The sequence below is a fragment of the Podarcis pityusensis genome, assembly GCF_964106645.2.
Source record: "Podarcis pityusensis genome assembly, chromosome: Z".
In the NCBI taxonomy this organism is placed as follows: Eukaryota; Metazoa; Chordata; class Lepidosauria; order Squamata; family Lacertidae; genus Podarcis; species Podarcis pityusensis.
In genome coordinates this window covers 18,784,766-18,800,527 of record NC_138044.1, presented here as the reverse complement: position 1 = coordinate 18,800,527, position 15,762 = coordinate 18,784,766, and the positions used below count along the sequence as shown (strand labels likewise).

Genomic DNA, 15,762 nt, shown 5'->3' with positions numbered 1-15,762 from the left:
CCACTGACCACAGGGAAGCTCACTTAACACCCATTTCCTTTTTCTAAAACGTTGTCCATGTTGGAAGGGCCTAGTCCACAGCAGCCTTTCCCATGTATTTAAAGCGTGTGGCTTCTCCCAATAAATCTTGGGATCTGTTGTTTACCTATCACAAATCTAGTTTCCAGCACCCTCAACAAACTATAGTGTCCAGGATCCTTTGTGGGAAGGCTTAGGGTTTAAATGTCCACTGTGTCTGAAAGATTGTATTCTTGGTTACTGCTCCCAGACAACTTTGGCACTCCCATCCTAGTGAAATTAGACTGGGTTCTTCCTTGCTGTCCTTCCCCTGGAAGGTAAACACAGTATTATTCCAGCAGGTCTTTGGGAACTGAAAATAACAACAATGGCTTCTCATACTGCTGTATGTGCCTTTGTTTTAATTTGTTTTAATCTTTTATGGTTTAATTACTTTTTACCTATTCATAGAATCGTATAATTATACAATTGGAAGGGACGCTGGGGGTCATCTAGTCTAACCTCCTGCAATGCAGGAAAATCAACTAAAGCATCCATGACAGATGTCCAGCCAACCTCTGCTGAAAAACCTTCAAAGGAGAGTCTACAACCTTCCAAGAAGTTCCAAGCCGCTATAGAACAGCTCTTACTGCCAGAAAGTTCTCCCTGGTGTTTATTTGGAATCTCCTTTCTTGCAACTGGAAACCATTGGAGTCCTACACTCCAGAGCTGTTAAGGCCAACTTCAATCCCTTTAGTAGGTTTCTGGAGCACCAACTCAGTTTCTTGTGCATTGATGAAGCTATTATCCCCAGAAGCAGGTGTTCCTCTGAGGTCTGTAATACAGTGGTACCTCGGGTTAAGAACTTAATTCGTTCTAGAGGTCAGTTCTTAACCTGAAACTGTTCTTAACCTGAGGTACCAGATTAGCTAATGGGGCTGCCGCGCCGCCAGAGCACGATTTCTGTTCTCATCCTGAAACAAAGTTCTTAACGGGAGGTACTATTTCTGGGTTAGCGGAGTCTGTAACCTGAAGCATCTGTAACCCGAGGTACCACTGTATTGTCTCCCTCCCCCTCAAGATTTAGCTTACAGCTCCCCTTATCAGGTTCTCGAGACCCTTAGCAAGCACATTCTTGTCAACCCATTTCCTGCCAGAAGGCCTTCCTCAAAGAAGCAGAGACCATGGTCCAAGAAGCCAAACTTTCCTGATAACACCACCTGAGCAGCTAGTGGTTTACTTCAGGTATTTTCTCCTCTCTTCCTGGGGCACTTCCTTCAACAGGAAGGAGTTTTGAAAAAACCACCAGTGCTCCAAGGGCCTTCAGCTTCCTGCCCAGAGTCCCCTGCTATACGCTGAAGGCTGTGTCTGGCAGTTTTATTTGCACCTACAGGGGTACCTCGGGTTAAGTACTTAATTCGTTCTGCAGGTCCGTTCTTAACCTGAAACTGTTCTTAACCTGAAGCACCACTTTAGCTAATGGGGCCTCCTGCTGCCGCCGTGCCACCGGAGCACGATTTCTGTTCTCATCCTGAAGCAAAGTTCTTAACCTGAAGCACTATTTCTGGGTTAGCAGAGTCTGTAACCTGAAGTGTATGTAACCTGAAGCGTATGTAACCCAAGGTACCACTGTACATGAATCTAGAGGAAGGGGTTGTGGTCAGTGGGCTTTATAAGACTTGGCAACTTCTCTGTCACATTCTTTGCACCTGGAAAGCAGCTTGTCTGCCCCCCTCCGGGATATACTGTTACTTCCACACATTCTGCCTCTGTCCCCCTCAGCTGTGAGTCACCTATTACCCCCACACTTCTCTTCCTCCTCTGGGGAGTGACAGGTTTGTTTTGTACATAGTATCTCCCACAGCCTCCTCAGTGTGTTCTGAGGTCTGCAACTGCTATCCTTACTCCCTTGGTGCAGAATCACTGTTCAAGGTGAGGGCACGGCATGGATATTGCAGTTCCAGTGACACAGCATGGCTGCCAACAATTCTGCTTCCATGTGCCACATTCCTCCAGGGATTCATCTCCTGGAATGGGCAATCTTCTTTCTTTTTTATTATTTAATAAATTTGTGTAACAGCCTTGGTCTGAAGATCACAGGACAGTTCACAAATGCAAAATGAGAACACAAAATACACAATAAAACAAAAACAATAACCCTCCTCCCACAAACACATTTAAAAGACCATATAATGTTAATCAGCCAAAGGTCTGGTTACTGAAAAATGTTTTTGTTTGGTGCCTAAAGATATGTAATGAAGGTGCCATGTGAGCCTCCTTGGGAACAGCATCCCACAAGCAGGAAGCCACTGTGGAAAAGACCTGTTCTCCTGTTTCCAGCATCTGGACCTCTTGTGAAAGCACACAAAGGGCCTCAGATGATGATTGCAGGGTCCTAGCTGGTTCATAGGGGAAGAGCTAGTCCTTGTATTCTGGTCCTGAGCCAATTAAGGTTTACAAGTCAAAGACAGCACTTTAAATTTGGCCCAGAAACTAATTGGCAGCCAGTGCAGTCAGGCCAGGAGCAGTGAAATATGTTCCCAACAGTCTTGTCCCAGTGAGCAACCTGGCTGCTGAATTCTGCACCAGCTAGGTTTCCAAACCATCTTCAGAATCAGCCCCACATATAACAGGTTGCAGTAATCTAACCTAAAGATTACCAGAGCATAGACAAACGAGTTAGGCTATCCCTGTCCAGATAGGGGTGCAGATGGGCCACCAGCAGAAGCTGATGGAAGGCACTCCAAGCCACTGAGGCCACCTGATCCTCAAGGAACCACAAAGGATCCAGAAGCACCCCAAAGATATGTACAGTGGTACCTCAGGTTAAGTACTTAATTCGTTCCGGAGGTCCGTACTTAACCTGAAACTGTTCTTAACCTGAAGCACCACTTTAGCTAATGGGGCCTCCTGCTGCCACCGTCCCACCAGAGCACAATTTCTGTTCTCATCCTGAAGCAAAGTTCTTAACCTGAAGCACTATCTCTGGGCTAGTCTGTAACCTGAAGCATATGTAACCTGAAGCGTATGTAACCTGAGGTACCACTGAATATGCTCCTTAAGAAGGAATGTAATCCCACCAACAGCAGGCAACCTCCCACCCATACTATTTAGGGAACCACCCCATAACAGTGCCTCAGTCTTACTGGGATTGATGTAAAGGAGAGTAGAGCTGTGTGTCATCAGCATATTGCTGACAACCTACTCGAAATAATACCACAGTCTACTCTGGTCAATTGAGAAATTCCTGATCTTGCCCAGTAGTTCCAAGAGTGGATAGGTCAGCCTCAAGTTGCTGGACCTTCTCTTCCAGCAAGGCAACCAGCTTGCACTTGCTACAAGTGTACTTTTGTACGTTCTCCAGCAGAAAGACAAACATGGCACAGGTGTTGCAGGTCACTGCAGCAGCTCCCTCACGCTCCATGTCTCTTGGTTCTACACACACCATGAGACAGCACTCTGGGCTTCCCCTTTAAACTCTCCCACTAAACACCCTCACAAACACCCTGTCCATGAGCTCCCAGAAGCTGCAATCATTTAAGCAGAACTGCTGCTGGCTGCTAACTCCTCTTCCAACTTACTGCCTCCTTCAGCCTGTCCTCTTCTCAGCAGTGGCCACAGCCCCTCAGACCATGTGCTCTAGGAGAGCACACAGCCACACCCACAAACTCACAATCAAGCTTCCAAACAGCTCAGACAAGCAACCAGCCTTAATCCAAAAGAAACAAGCTCACATTCTTCAGTCTCCTCCAATCCCCTGCCATACGTCCCTATTTACAAGACTTGGTCACAAACTCCCAGAGGCTGTAATCAGCAAAACAGAATTATCTTTTAAATAATATATTTTAGATGTTTTTGGCTTTTCACATTTCATCCATGTTGTTTTAATTTGTGGATGTCGCCTAGAATCCCAGTCTGGGAAAAACTTGGGATATAAATTTAATAATAATAATAATAATAATAATAATAATAATAATAATAACGTAATACTATTATTGTTTATAGTACTTTCTCAAGCTGCTGCCCCCTGGCTGCCCCATCATTCCAGAGTGATCCATGTTTCCAACAGGTTGAGCATCCCACCTGGGGCATCCTGGATTGGCAAGCCTCCCCACAGCAGAGTATTCAGGAAATATTTGCTATAGAAGAGGAGTATCTATGTTTCCTTCAGAAACCTGTTTCAAAAACAAACTCCCTACACTTCTTCAAGAAACCAAGGTGTGCAAGACCAGTGGAAACACTTTAATGTCTGAAACACTTTAATGTCTGTGTGATGTGTGTGTTTGGCAGTTACAGGCACATGTTTCAAATCCAGTCCATCCCACAACAGGGAGTTCCAGGAAGAGCAGCAGATGAACACTTGGAAGGAGGGAAAGCCCTTTCCCAAAACAAGAAATACTGCTTTTTGAGAAGAAGAAGAAATCCCTGATCAAAAACCTTAAAGCTGCAGGCCAAGAGAGAAACTGGGGCTTCCTTCTGGCCTAAACGTATGGACGGGGATGCCACAATTTCCGGCGCTTGGACCTCATCCGGAAAAAAAAGTACATGATCATCAAGAAGAAAGAGGATGCAATGTAAAGGACAATGCAGAGGCTCATGTCGACATTGGAGAACCCTATCCCCAGGAAGGAGACAGCTGACTTCCTTTCCTCCTTGGCCAAAGGCTTGTTTTGGTCTTTGGCTAGCAATATGTCCAGTACGTGAGACTCAGGATCCAGCTGTTGTTCCACATTAGGGATCCATTCTTCATTCTTTCTGAGGTTTTTCTTATGGGAGTTTTCGTCTCCCTCTTCTTTGGATCCCTCCTCAGTGTAGGTGTAGAGAATGTTGTCGCTGCTGTAGTGGCGCTTCAAGAACTGAAGGACTTGGGCTTCGTTCCAGGCATGCAGGCCATTTCTTTTTTCGTGGCAAAGAGGGCAAATGTCTGGTGTCGGCCACTGGAGTTTAGGGAATTTTGGGTCTTCGTTCAAGCCGCCTGTCAAGAAGGGGCAGAGAATTAGTTCAGGAGCCCTGCATGAATCACAGAATCATATAATTGTAGAGTTGGAAAGGACCCAAAAGGCCATCTATCCCAATCCCCTGCAATGAAGGAATTGCAACTAAAGTATTCATGTCAGATGGACGGATTACAAACCAAAGAATAAAAAAAGTGAATTTGCTTTACGAATCATTTGTCAAACTGCCAATATAATAATACTGTTAATACAAATTTTTGGTGCAATGACGTTTGGAATGCTGCAGACAGTTCTGGTAGGCTTACTTTAAAAGGGAGATGGAAAAGAATCAAGGGGATGGAGTGACTCCCTTATGAAGCAAGTGGAGAAATGGGGAGGGCTCTTGTGCTTGGATCCTGCTTGCAGGTTTCCCATTGGGCCAACAAGTTGGCCACTGTGAGGACAAGATGCTGGACTAGATGGGCCACTGGCCTGATCCAGCAGGCTCTTCTTATGTCTTTATGCTGTTGTTTTTAATCAAAGTTCCACTTTTGGAGCTATGGCTTTCACTCTTTAATACTTGGTGTCCACGCAAGTGGGCCCTGCAGTCCAATGGTGCTGCTTAGAGTGCCTCTTGTTCAAGGTTCCAGTCTGCCATTCTGTTTCCCAGGACACTTCCTTCCATTCTCAGTTTGGAGGAAGAGACTGCCATGGCTTGTTAGACCACAGCTTCCTGTGACTGCTTGAATTGGGAAATTCTGGTTTAAGCATGGTATACAGACCAGGCATAGTTACTTTTGTGGGTCAGTTAGAATTACTGGATGAATAAATATGTTAATATAAGAATATAGAACATAAGAGCCTGCTGGATCAGGCCAATGGCCCATCTGGGACAGCATCCTGTTCTTACAGGAGCTGAACAGTTGCTTGTGGGAAGTCAGCAATCAGAAACCAAGTGCAAAAACCCTCTCCCCTCCCACAGTTTTCAACAACTGGGATTTCAGAGGCATTGCTGTCTCTTACTGCGGACAGAGTATAGCCACTGTGACTGGTGAATTTGTCTAATCCTCTCTTAAAGCTATCCAAGTTGATGGCTGTCATTGCCTCCTTCGGGAGCAAGTTCTGTAGAAGTACTTTCTTTTCTCTCTACTAAGCCTTCCGACACCAGATGCCCATGAGTTCTAGCATCAGGAGAGAGGGAGAAATATTACAAACTCTTATCATGTTGCTTCTTACTTGTCTTTTCTCTAAACTAAAAGACCCAAACACTGCAACCTTTCCTCATGGGGGAGTCACTCCACCCCCTTGATCATTTGGGTTCCCCTTTTCTGAAAGCCCAAGGAAAGACTGGTTATCTTGTCCCAGTTCTGCTTTCACACCTGCCAGACGGGCGTTCACAACGTTGTGCTTCTCCCAGAGCCACAGCACGGCCTCATCCAGGGTATTCACATCCTTCAGTGACTCCTCAGCCATCTCTTCAAAGTGCTGAGAGCATGCTCGGCACCCAAAGAAATCCCGAATGTACTTCCTCAGGACCTGCAGCACCACCTGGGGGTTGCCTTCAAAACCTGCAATGAGAGGTAGAAGGCCAGCAAGGCTGAATCAAAACCAAACTCTAAAACAAGCGGTGCCCATCAACATCCCCCATTGCATTTGGGCTGATTCACCTGCAGCTCAATAGAAATGGGACTACAGGGTGATTTGTCATCCATCATGAAGGAGGACTTGGAAATGTGTGGAATGTGTTGGCAATAATCAGACAAAGTCCACAGATTAGAAAAGGAACACAAGATATAGATTACATTAACATTTTCAAATATTTTTAAATAATTGGTTGTGAAATTTGAGAGATGCCTTAAGCTAGGCAATTAAGGGAAGAGTTTTGGGTGGGTGGGTGGGTGGGTGGGTGTCACACACATACATACACAAAAATATTTTTTTAATTTTTAAATTATTTTTATTAGCCTTGCTCTGCTTCTCCAGGACCCCCACCTTCTGCAGGCGTCTATTCCACTGTCAAGTGGCTCCTACCATAAGAAAGTTACTCCTAATGTTGACTTGGAATCTCCTTTCTTTTAATTTCTCCTCATTAGCTAATGCCATAGAAGACAGAATCAGGATTCAAGATGACCATAACTGTTTGGAGAACTGGGTCCAAAGTAACAGAATAAATTTTAATAGGGACAAATGTCAGGTTCTGCACTTAGGTGGGAAGAACCAGCTGCACAAATATCAGATGGGGGACACCCAGCTTGCTAGTAGGACGTGTGAAAAGGATCTAGGGGTCCTAGTATGAGCCAACAGTGTAATGCAGCAGCAGCAAAAAAAAAAAAAAAAAAAAAAAAAAAAAAAGGCTATTCTAGGCTGAATCGACAGAAATATAGGATCCAGATCAAGGGGAATCATAGTACCACTCTATTCTGCCTTGGGTCAGACCCCACCTGGAGTCCTGTGTCCAGGTCTGAGTGCCACAATTTAAGGAGGATATTGGAAATCTCGAACATTAGCAATGGAGGGCGACCAAGATGATCAAGGCTCTGGAAACCAAGCCTTAAGAGGAACAGTTGAAGGAGGTGAGTATGTTTAGCATGGAAAAGAGGAGACTGAGAGGAGATATGATAACCATCTTCAAATATCTAAAAGGCTGTCATATGGACAATGGAGCAAGCTTGATTTCTCCTGCCCTGAAGGGCAGGACTCGAACCAATGGATTCAAGTTATAAGAACTTGAGTAAACAAGGAAGAACTTTCCAATAGTAAGAGCTGTTTGACATTGGAACGGACTCCTTTGAGAAATGATAAAACTCTCCTTTGGATGTTTTTAAGCAGAGGTTGGATGGCCATCTGTCAGAGGACCTGTCTCTGATGCTTTGGTGGAGGTTCCTGCATTGCAGGGGGTTGGACTAGATGACCCTCAGCATCCTTTCCAGCTCTACAATACTATGATTCATTTAAATCCATTGGATTAGGTCCTACCCTGTGGAGCATAGAATCATAGAACAAGGAGGAATACAGAATCATAGCAGTAAAGAATTGTAGAATTGAAAGGGACTCCCAACTGTCATCCAGTCCCCGGTCTAACACCCTGCAAAGTGGGAATCATAACTAACGCATCCCCGACAGGTGGCCAAATTCTGCTTTGAAACTGCCAATGAAGGAGAGTCCACTGCCTTCTGAGGGAGTTCAAAATCTCTCCATAGAGCCGTTTTGCAGTAAGATTTGCAGAAAGATCTTGGGCAGCAAAGCACAGGGCTGTTCATCTGGATAAATATGGGTGAATTATTCAGAGGGGATTGCTTGGATCACCATTTCTCTGCACCACTCTTGAGGGGTTTAAGACAGACGGAAAAACTCCACGAAAAAGGCTCCTTCCTTTGACCAGGCGAGGGATGCATCTTGTGTAAACAGCTGCCGTCACCCGCCCCCGAACTACTGCGATTCAGGGTAACCCTAATCTTTAAAGTGGGCAAGTCCCATCAAAGCCCACCTGCGGCTGGCAGGATTAGGGGGAGAATCCGGCTTTTTAGTAGATGGGATTTAAAAGCAAGCAATAAGGGGGGGGAACACCTCCCAAGACCTAATCCGGCCGCCTGACCCAATTCTTTTGCCGTAAGAAGCGATAAAAAAATGTGGCCTGGTTTCAACGGATGGCAAAGTATGTGGAAGACACACAGAGACATGCAGACCTTCAACTTTCAACCTTCCTCTGGAATGGAAGAGTTGGGAAAGGAAATTCAATAGGGACAAATGTCAGGTTCTGCACTTAGGCAAGAATAACCAGATGCACAAATAAAGCATGGGGGACATCTGGTTTGACAGCAGTACATGTGAGAAAGATTCAGCAGTCCTGTTATGAGCCAAAAATGTGATGCAGCAGCAAAAAAACTAATGCTATTCTACATTGCATCAATAGTAGTGTCTCAATCAATGAAAGTAATAGTACTATTCTGCCTTGGTCAGACCCCACCTGGAGTCTTGTGTCCACTTAAGGGCACCACAATTTAAGATATGGTGAAGCTGGAATGTGTGGAAACAAGGACTTATGAGGAACAGTGAAGGGAGCTAGGGATGCTTAGCTTGGAGGACAGGAGACTTAAAGAATATATGAAAGCCATCTTCAAATATCTAAAGGATGTCACACAAATATGGAGCAAGCTTCTTTTCTGCTGCTCTGCAGGGGAGGACCCAAACCAGCACATTCAAATGGCAAGAAAGGAGATTCTGACTAGAGGACCTTTCTGACAGTAAGAGCTGTTTGACAGTGGAATGGTCTCCCTTGGAAGGTGGAGGACTCTTCTTCACTGTGAGTTTTTAAACAGACTTTGGATGGCCATTTGCCATGGATGCTTTTGTTAAGATTCCTGTTGGGTGGGGAGGAGGTTGAACTAGATGGCCCTTGAGGTCCCTTCCATCTCTACAATTCTACAGTTCTATGATGCTGAATTGCAGCTCTAGCCTGTCATACACTCCTCATCTTTTTATGACGCAGCCTTTTCTGCGACTGAGCCAAATGTTTTTGCAAACATGCTCATCACACAAAGACAGCACTTAGGCAGCTCCCTTACTCTGCTCCTGTGCAAACAAGTGATCCAGCTTTCAGTGCATGGTTGCAAGAAGCAGGGAGGCTAGTGCTTTCCCCAGAACCCCAACACTTTCTGTTGCACTTGAGCTGACTGCTTCTAACTGCAGTGCATGCCCAAAGGATGCCAGACCCGCTCCCCCACTCCTAAAATCAGCCTTCCTGTAACTGGTGCCTTCCAGAGAGGCTTTGGACTACAGCTCCCATCAGCCCCAGCCAGCAATGACGCTGAGGCTGATGAGAGTGGTAGTGCAAAGCATCCCTGGAGAGCTGCCTTAGACTCTCAGAGGGACCAGCCATCTCCTACCTGTGTTGAACAGGACCTGTGGCCGGACAGCCGCCTGGACAGTCAGCATATGAAAGAGCTTCCAGAAGGAGCAAGGGTATCCCCGCAGCTCTGCCCGGCTGCCCTGGCACCCGACCCACTGGATGCGGCTGGGCAGGAACAGCCCAGAGATCTAGAAAAAGCCAGTATGTGTTAAACAAAACTACCAGTATCATCATGCCATTATACAAATCTTTGGAAGACAGTATGCAGTTCTGATCACCTCAACTCAAAAATGGGATTACAGATTTGGAAAAAGTTTGGAAAAGGCCAACCAAAATGATAAAGGGGATGGTACATGTTCCCAAGGAGGAAAGGTTGCACTGTTTAGGACTTCTTAATCTAGAGAAAATGTTTGTTAAGAGGCAACATGAAAAGTTTTTCTACCTCTCACAACACTAGAACTCATGGACATCCAATGAAGCTGAATGCTGGAAGATTCAGAACAGATAAAACAAAGTCCTATTTGACTGTGGAATTCCTTCCCACATGAGGCACTGAGGACCACCAACTTGGATGCTTTTAAAAGAGGATTCAACAAATTCATGGAGGGGAGAGTTATCAACGGCTACTAGCCAGGATGGTTATGCGCTGCCCTCCACAGTCAGAGGCAGCAATGCTTCAGAATCCCATTTTCTGGAAACCGCAAGAGGGGAGACTGCTCTTGTGCTCAAATCCTGGTATCCCACAGGCAACTGTTGGGCCACTATGAGAACAGGAAGCAGAGCTAGAGCTAGATCGGCCACTGGCCTGATCCAGCAGGCTCTTATGTTCATAAATACCTGGACAAGCTGGGATTATTGTAACTGACTGTCATTCAGCATCTCTTTGAAAGGCTCAAAACACCACCACCACCACCGATATCAGCAATAGTGACAAGACCTGTAGATGATTCTGCCAGGAGACCATGATGGACATGTACAATCACCAGGGCAAATTGCTTTGAGGTTTTCTTTCCATAAACAGTGAACTGCAAATTTTCTAACCAAAATAAATAAAAATATCAGGCACTGGGAGGTGGTTACACCTCTCTATACTGGATTGCTGGAATCGGAAGTGGGGCGACTGTGCTCATGGTCCAGCTTGAGGGCTTTCAAAGTGGTACCTGGATGACCACTCTGAGCACAGGATGCTGGCCTAGAGGGGCCTTTGGTCTGATTGAATGCAATTAACAAGTTAGAGGGTGTGCAGAGGAGGGCAAGGAGAAGGATCAAGAGCTAGTGGAAACCAAGCCTTAAAAAGGAACAGTTGTGGGAGGTGGGTATGTTTAACCTAGAGGGGACAGAGAGTTGAGATCACAGTCAGCTTCAAATGTCTGACAGGCTGTCAGACACAAATGTCACGTGGAAAATGGAGCAAGCTTGTTTTCTGCTGCTTCAGAGGGGATGACTACATGACCCTACATGACTCTTCCAACTCTACAATTCTATGATCCAACTGCCAGGCATTATGGGACACACAGCTCACAAGGACTGTTGAAAATGCTCTTTGTGAAGCAAAGTTGTCAGGCAGCAGTGCATTGGATCACACAACTCCATCCCACATTTGCTATAGCAGCCATTTATGCCAAGAGCTAGTTGGGGCTTACCCGCATCTTGTTGTTGAGCAGATCAAGGATGGCATCATACGGGATTTTGTCCAGTGGGAGGCTGAGTAGCCACACTTGCAAGGTCTCCAGCAACTTCATCACAGGCTGCTGTCCAGGAAACAGCTGCATGAAAGATGAGAAAGTTAACCACATCTTAGAGCTTATTCTCACAGAGGGACACTGTCCGCCATCTTTGCTCCTTCTATGAAGATTAAACAGAATTGGAAAAAGTGGTGATGGAAGGCAGTGCACGCATGATCCATGCATTGAAAAAGCGGCAAAAAAGCAGTCCTGCTTACTTTCTACACTAGAAGGCAGATGCAGGAGAGGCAAAACAAGAAGCTGTTCCTTCAAGTAATGAATAATAATTTACGGAACTTGGTGCCTCAAGGTGCAGTGATGACCAGTGTCTTTATTTCTGTCTAAGAAAAATATTTATCTTATTTATTTCCTAAAATTTATACACCACTTGAGTGCAAAAAAACACCCCACCCTAAAGCAGATAAAGATAAACCAAGAAAATCAATAGTTTAAAACCTACAAAAATTAAAATAATAAAACAGATTAAAATCCACACATTCTAAGCATCTTAGTAGGCTTGTCTAAACAAGAATATTTTTAGCAGGTGCTGAAAAGAATACAGTGGAGACGCCTGCTTGGTATCAATAGGCAGGGAGTGAGTGACAAAGCATAGCTGCTGCCACACTAAATGATCGAGTTCTGACAAAAGCAAACAGGTATTCTGTAGCAATGCCAGTTTTGCTAACTGAAGTAGTCAAGCGGCCCCATGTCATAAAAGAATGCCAAGTCATTTTTAAAGTGTCTGGAGGTTCTACTTCTCATTGAAATCTCCAATTATGCGTTATTTTCTCTATTATTGCTCTGTTCTATAGCAAGCGGTACCAAGTGTCCAATGTAAGATTCAGGGCTGTTTCCCACTGAGTAGCAGTGACTATTCAAGCTGCCAAGATAAATATATCTTGACAATATATCTACATTAGTATCCTCAAAAAGATTCAGTCTCATTAATTTTGGATCAAGCTGATCCAGAAACCCCTGAGTGGTAAACAAGTGGGTTGCTCCACTTTTCCTTGACCCACCAGGAACCCCTGCTGCATCCATGATTGTGCACCAGGTTTTGCGGAAATCCTGAGGTCAGGCAGCACCTCCTCTTCCTGTTGAACTTTTGGCACTTAGTGAAGACTTATTTATTCTAGCAGACTTTTTAGCTGTATTCTGATTTTATAGTTTTAACCTATTTTTAGCCTTACTGTATTGGGTTTCTTAGATTGATTGCTGCAATGTGGGGCTTCCCTCGTGCTTGATCCAGAGGGGCTGCAGTCAGTGCAGAATGCTGCAGCATGATTGCTGACAGGAGTGAGTACTTGTCAGCATACAACACCCCCGCTCAGAGATCTGCACTGGCTGTCCATTTGCTACCGGGTCAAGTTGAAGGGGTTTCCATTAGTATACAAAGCCCTTAACCTCTTGGGACCAGTTTACCTTTGAGATCATCTTGCCCCACATGGGGCCACTTGGCTGCTTCGGTTGGAACTGGACTTGATTATTAGATAATGATCTTCTATTATAAAATGAAACTTTACAGCAACAACAAAGAGAAAGAGAGAAGGCAAAGAATCAGTTTGATCCTCCTCCCTCTATGTGAAATAAGGAGAGACAGCTTTCAGGCAGCAAAATTCACACCAGATTCCCCACACAAATCTCAAAGAGCACTCAGAAGGCTTCTCAGAGGGAGCAAAAAGGAGCTCAGGTCTTAGGAAGCAGAGTTGCTGCAAGCAGCATTAGCAGCCAAGGAGCTAATCCTGCAATAATCAAAATCCGAAGCCTGAACACTGAGCAAAGATCCCAGCGACTTAGCGATGCTCTGAGTGCTATTCTTTAGAAAAAGCAAGTACAGTATAAGACACCCAGTAATCTGGCATCAGCCCAGCTGTTTTCACACTGAGATATTTAGGCTCAACAAAATGGAGTTAAAATCTTAGGGATAGGGGAGGATAAAGCCCAGGTCACATCAACAGAATGCAGGCTGCAATTCCCACTGCTCTATTGGGAGAAAGACATGTAGTCTTAATTTCAGAAAATGAATGTCTGGATTTTTCATAGAATTATAGAACTGTAGAGTTGGAAGGGACCCCAAGGATCATGTAGTCCAACCCCATGCAATGCAGGAATCACAGCTAAAGCATCCCTAACAAATGGTCATTCTGCTTAAAAACCTCCAAGGAAGGAGAGACCACCACCTCCTGAGGGAGTTCAAACCATTGTCAAACAGCTCTCACTATCAGAAAGTTCTTCCTAATATTGATTGAAATCTCCTTTCTTGCAATTTTAATCTATTGGTTCAGGTCCTAACCTCCAGAGCAGGAGAAATAAAGCTTGATGTCATGGACTGGTTGGACACAGAAGAATGGTAGGAGGAACCACTGGAGCCTGGGGGGTGATGGTTGGAAAACCATGAGTGGTCAGAGGGAGACTAGGAAGAGAAGGTGTCAGAAGCTGAAGAGATGACAGGCTTAGTGAGCAGGGAGAGTCTGTGGCAGAGAGAAGTCCAGAAACAGAGGCAGAAGCTGAAACAGGATGGTGGTAGGAGAGAGGCCAAGAGGCAGAGAAGAGTCAGGCTGCTGAAGAGTCATGGGTGTCTCCCCCTCCTGCTGTGACAAACTCCCTACCCACCAGTCTCTCAGAACCAGAAGAGGCATGAACCAGGAGTAGCAAAGACAGGCACGCAGGCACAGTCATCTATTGCTTTGAAAAAATTCTGGAGAGGAGACATAGGTGGCTGTGGGGAGGCAGGGGCCTTAAGTCTCAGCAACTAATTCATGGGGCACGACCTAGAGGTATAAGTTCCTGTGCTCATTAGGCCTGACATTTTGCCAAGTCTGTGCAGTTCCTGTTCTTGCTTATAAAGAGTTAACTACAACATGCACAGTGTGATTTACTGCTGGCTCGCTCCTGCCAGTTGCTCCATCTTCCACGTGACAAGCCCTATAGATATTTGAAGATGGCTCTCATATCATATCCTGTAATCTGCTTTATAAAAAAGCCATTTTCTACAACTTTTTTGATTTGCTGCTTTTGCAAGGCAGCAACAAGCAGCCTTGGTTTTAATTTGACCTTTGCGATGGGCTGCAGGGTTGGTGGCTATTAATTCTTCCCCTCCACATAAACACATCAAAGTTTACTTTATTGGATGTTTACTTCGGCTGATGCAGAGTCCTCCATGGGGCCAGATTTATGGTGCTCTTACCAAATGCAATAAAAAAATCTGAAACGTTTACCTTGGCAAACAGTGTAACAAGATCCTTGAAGGTCTTCAGCTTGGCTCCTTCCAGAGTCTTATGAGTGGCGAGCTCGATCCTGAGCAAGTAATGCAATCCGGACTCAAGGTCAGCCATGTACAACTTGGATCTGGAAAACAGGCGACACACATGGTGAATAGGAATTTTAAAAGGGGAAGATGAGTTGGTTTGCCAGGAAGAAAGCAAAAGCACCGGAGAACTGACATTACAAACATGTCAAAAAGAGGGTTAATCCTTAGCAGTCTGTGCTCTGAGGTTACTGTATTTTCCCAGAAGTAACCAATATGTGCTAAGATTCATTCCTTGCCTCAGAAGTGGGGGTCTTCCCCTCTGGAGCAGCAGAAACTGTCTTCCATGTGATAGCATATTAGGTATTTGAAGAGGGCAATCAAATCTCTTCTCAGTCACCTCTCCTATATGGTAAACATACCCAGCTCCCTAAACAATTGCACATAAGGCTTGGTTTCCAGACCCTTGATCATCTTGGTCACCCTCCTCTGCATGCATTCCAGCTTGTCAATATCCTTCTTAAATTGTGGCACCCAGAACAGGACACAGTACTCCAGGTGTGGTATGACCAAGGCACAATACAGAGGTGCTATTACTTCCCTTGCTCTGAATGCTACTTCAGTTGATGCAGCCTAGAATTGTATTAGCTTTTTTTGCTGCTGCACCACACTGTTGGCCCATGTTAAACTTGTGGTCTACAGCATTCTTGGATGGTTTTTGTATACCTGCTTGCTTCAGAGGGCTGATCTCAATGGACAGAAGATTTGCCAGGGCATAAACTGCTTCTTTCACCACAAGCCTCAGCTGCTCAGAGACATCCACGTTCCTCAAGGCTGGACACGGTCCAGACAGCTATTAGGGTTTTTTTAGTGGCTTTTGAAATGTCAGTTTCAAAACTTTTGCTGGGGGTCATCCAAGCAAAAGCAAATATAATGGAAATGCTTTCACAATAACCTGGCTCTTAGGCAGAGTTCTGAAATGGTGATGTGCCCTCATCTGCTGCAGGTGCA

The 15,762-nt window shown here is 45.1% G+C and overlaps 1 protein-coding gene across 2 annotated transcripts in view; it reads right to left on the bottom strand.

The window, feature by feature from the left end:
• Window positions 1-4,238: 4,238 nt before the first annotated feature.
• The window catches only part of QSOX2 (quiescin sulfhydryl oxidase 2), a 30,143-nt gene continuing 18,619 nt past the window's right edge, over window positions 4,239-15,762 (bottom strand). For both annotated transcript variants that reach the window (XM_080989829.1, XM_080989830.1), the window contains exons 8-12: window positions 14,723-14,852; window positions 11,424-11,546; window positions 9,818-9,968; window positions 6,311-6,499; window positions 4,239-4,972 (exon numbers count right to left, since the gene is read on the bottom strand). In XM_080989829.1, coding sequence (XP_080845955.1) covers window positions 4,479-4,972; window positions 6,311-6,499; window positions 9,818-9,968; window positions 11,424-11,546; window positions 14,723-14,852 — 1,087 coding nt within the window. In that variant the 3' untranslated portion in view covers window positions 4,239-4,478. The remainder of the gene's footprint in view (window positions 4,973-6,310; window positions 6,500-9,817; window positions 9,969-11,423; window positions 11,547-14,722; window positions 14,853-15,762) is intronic.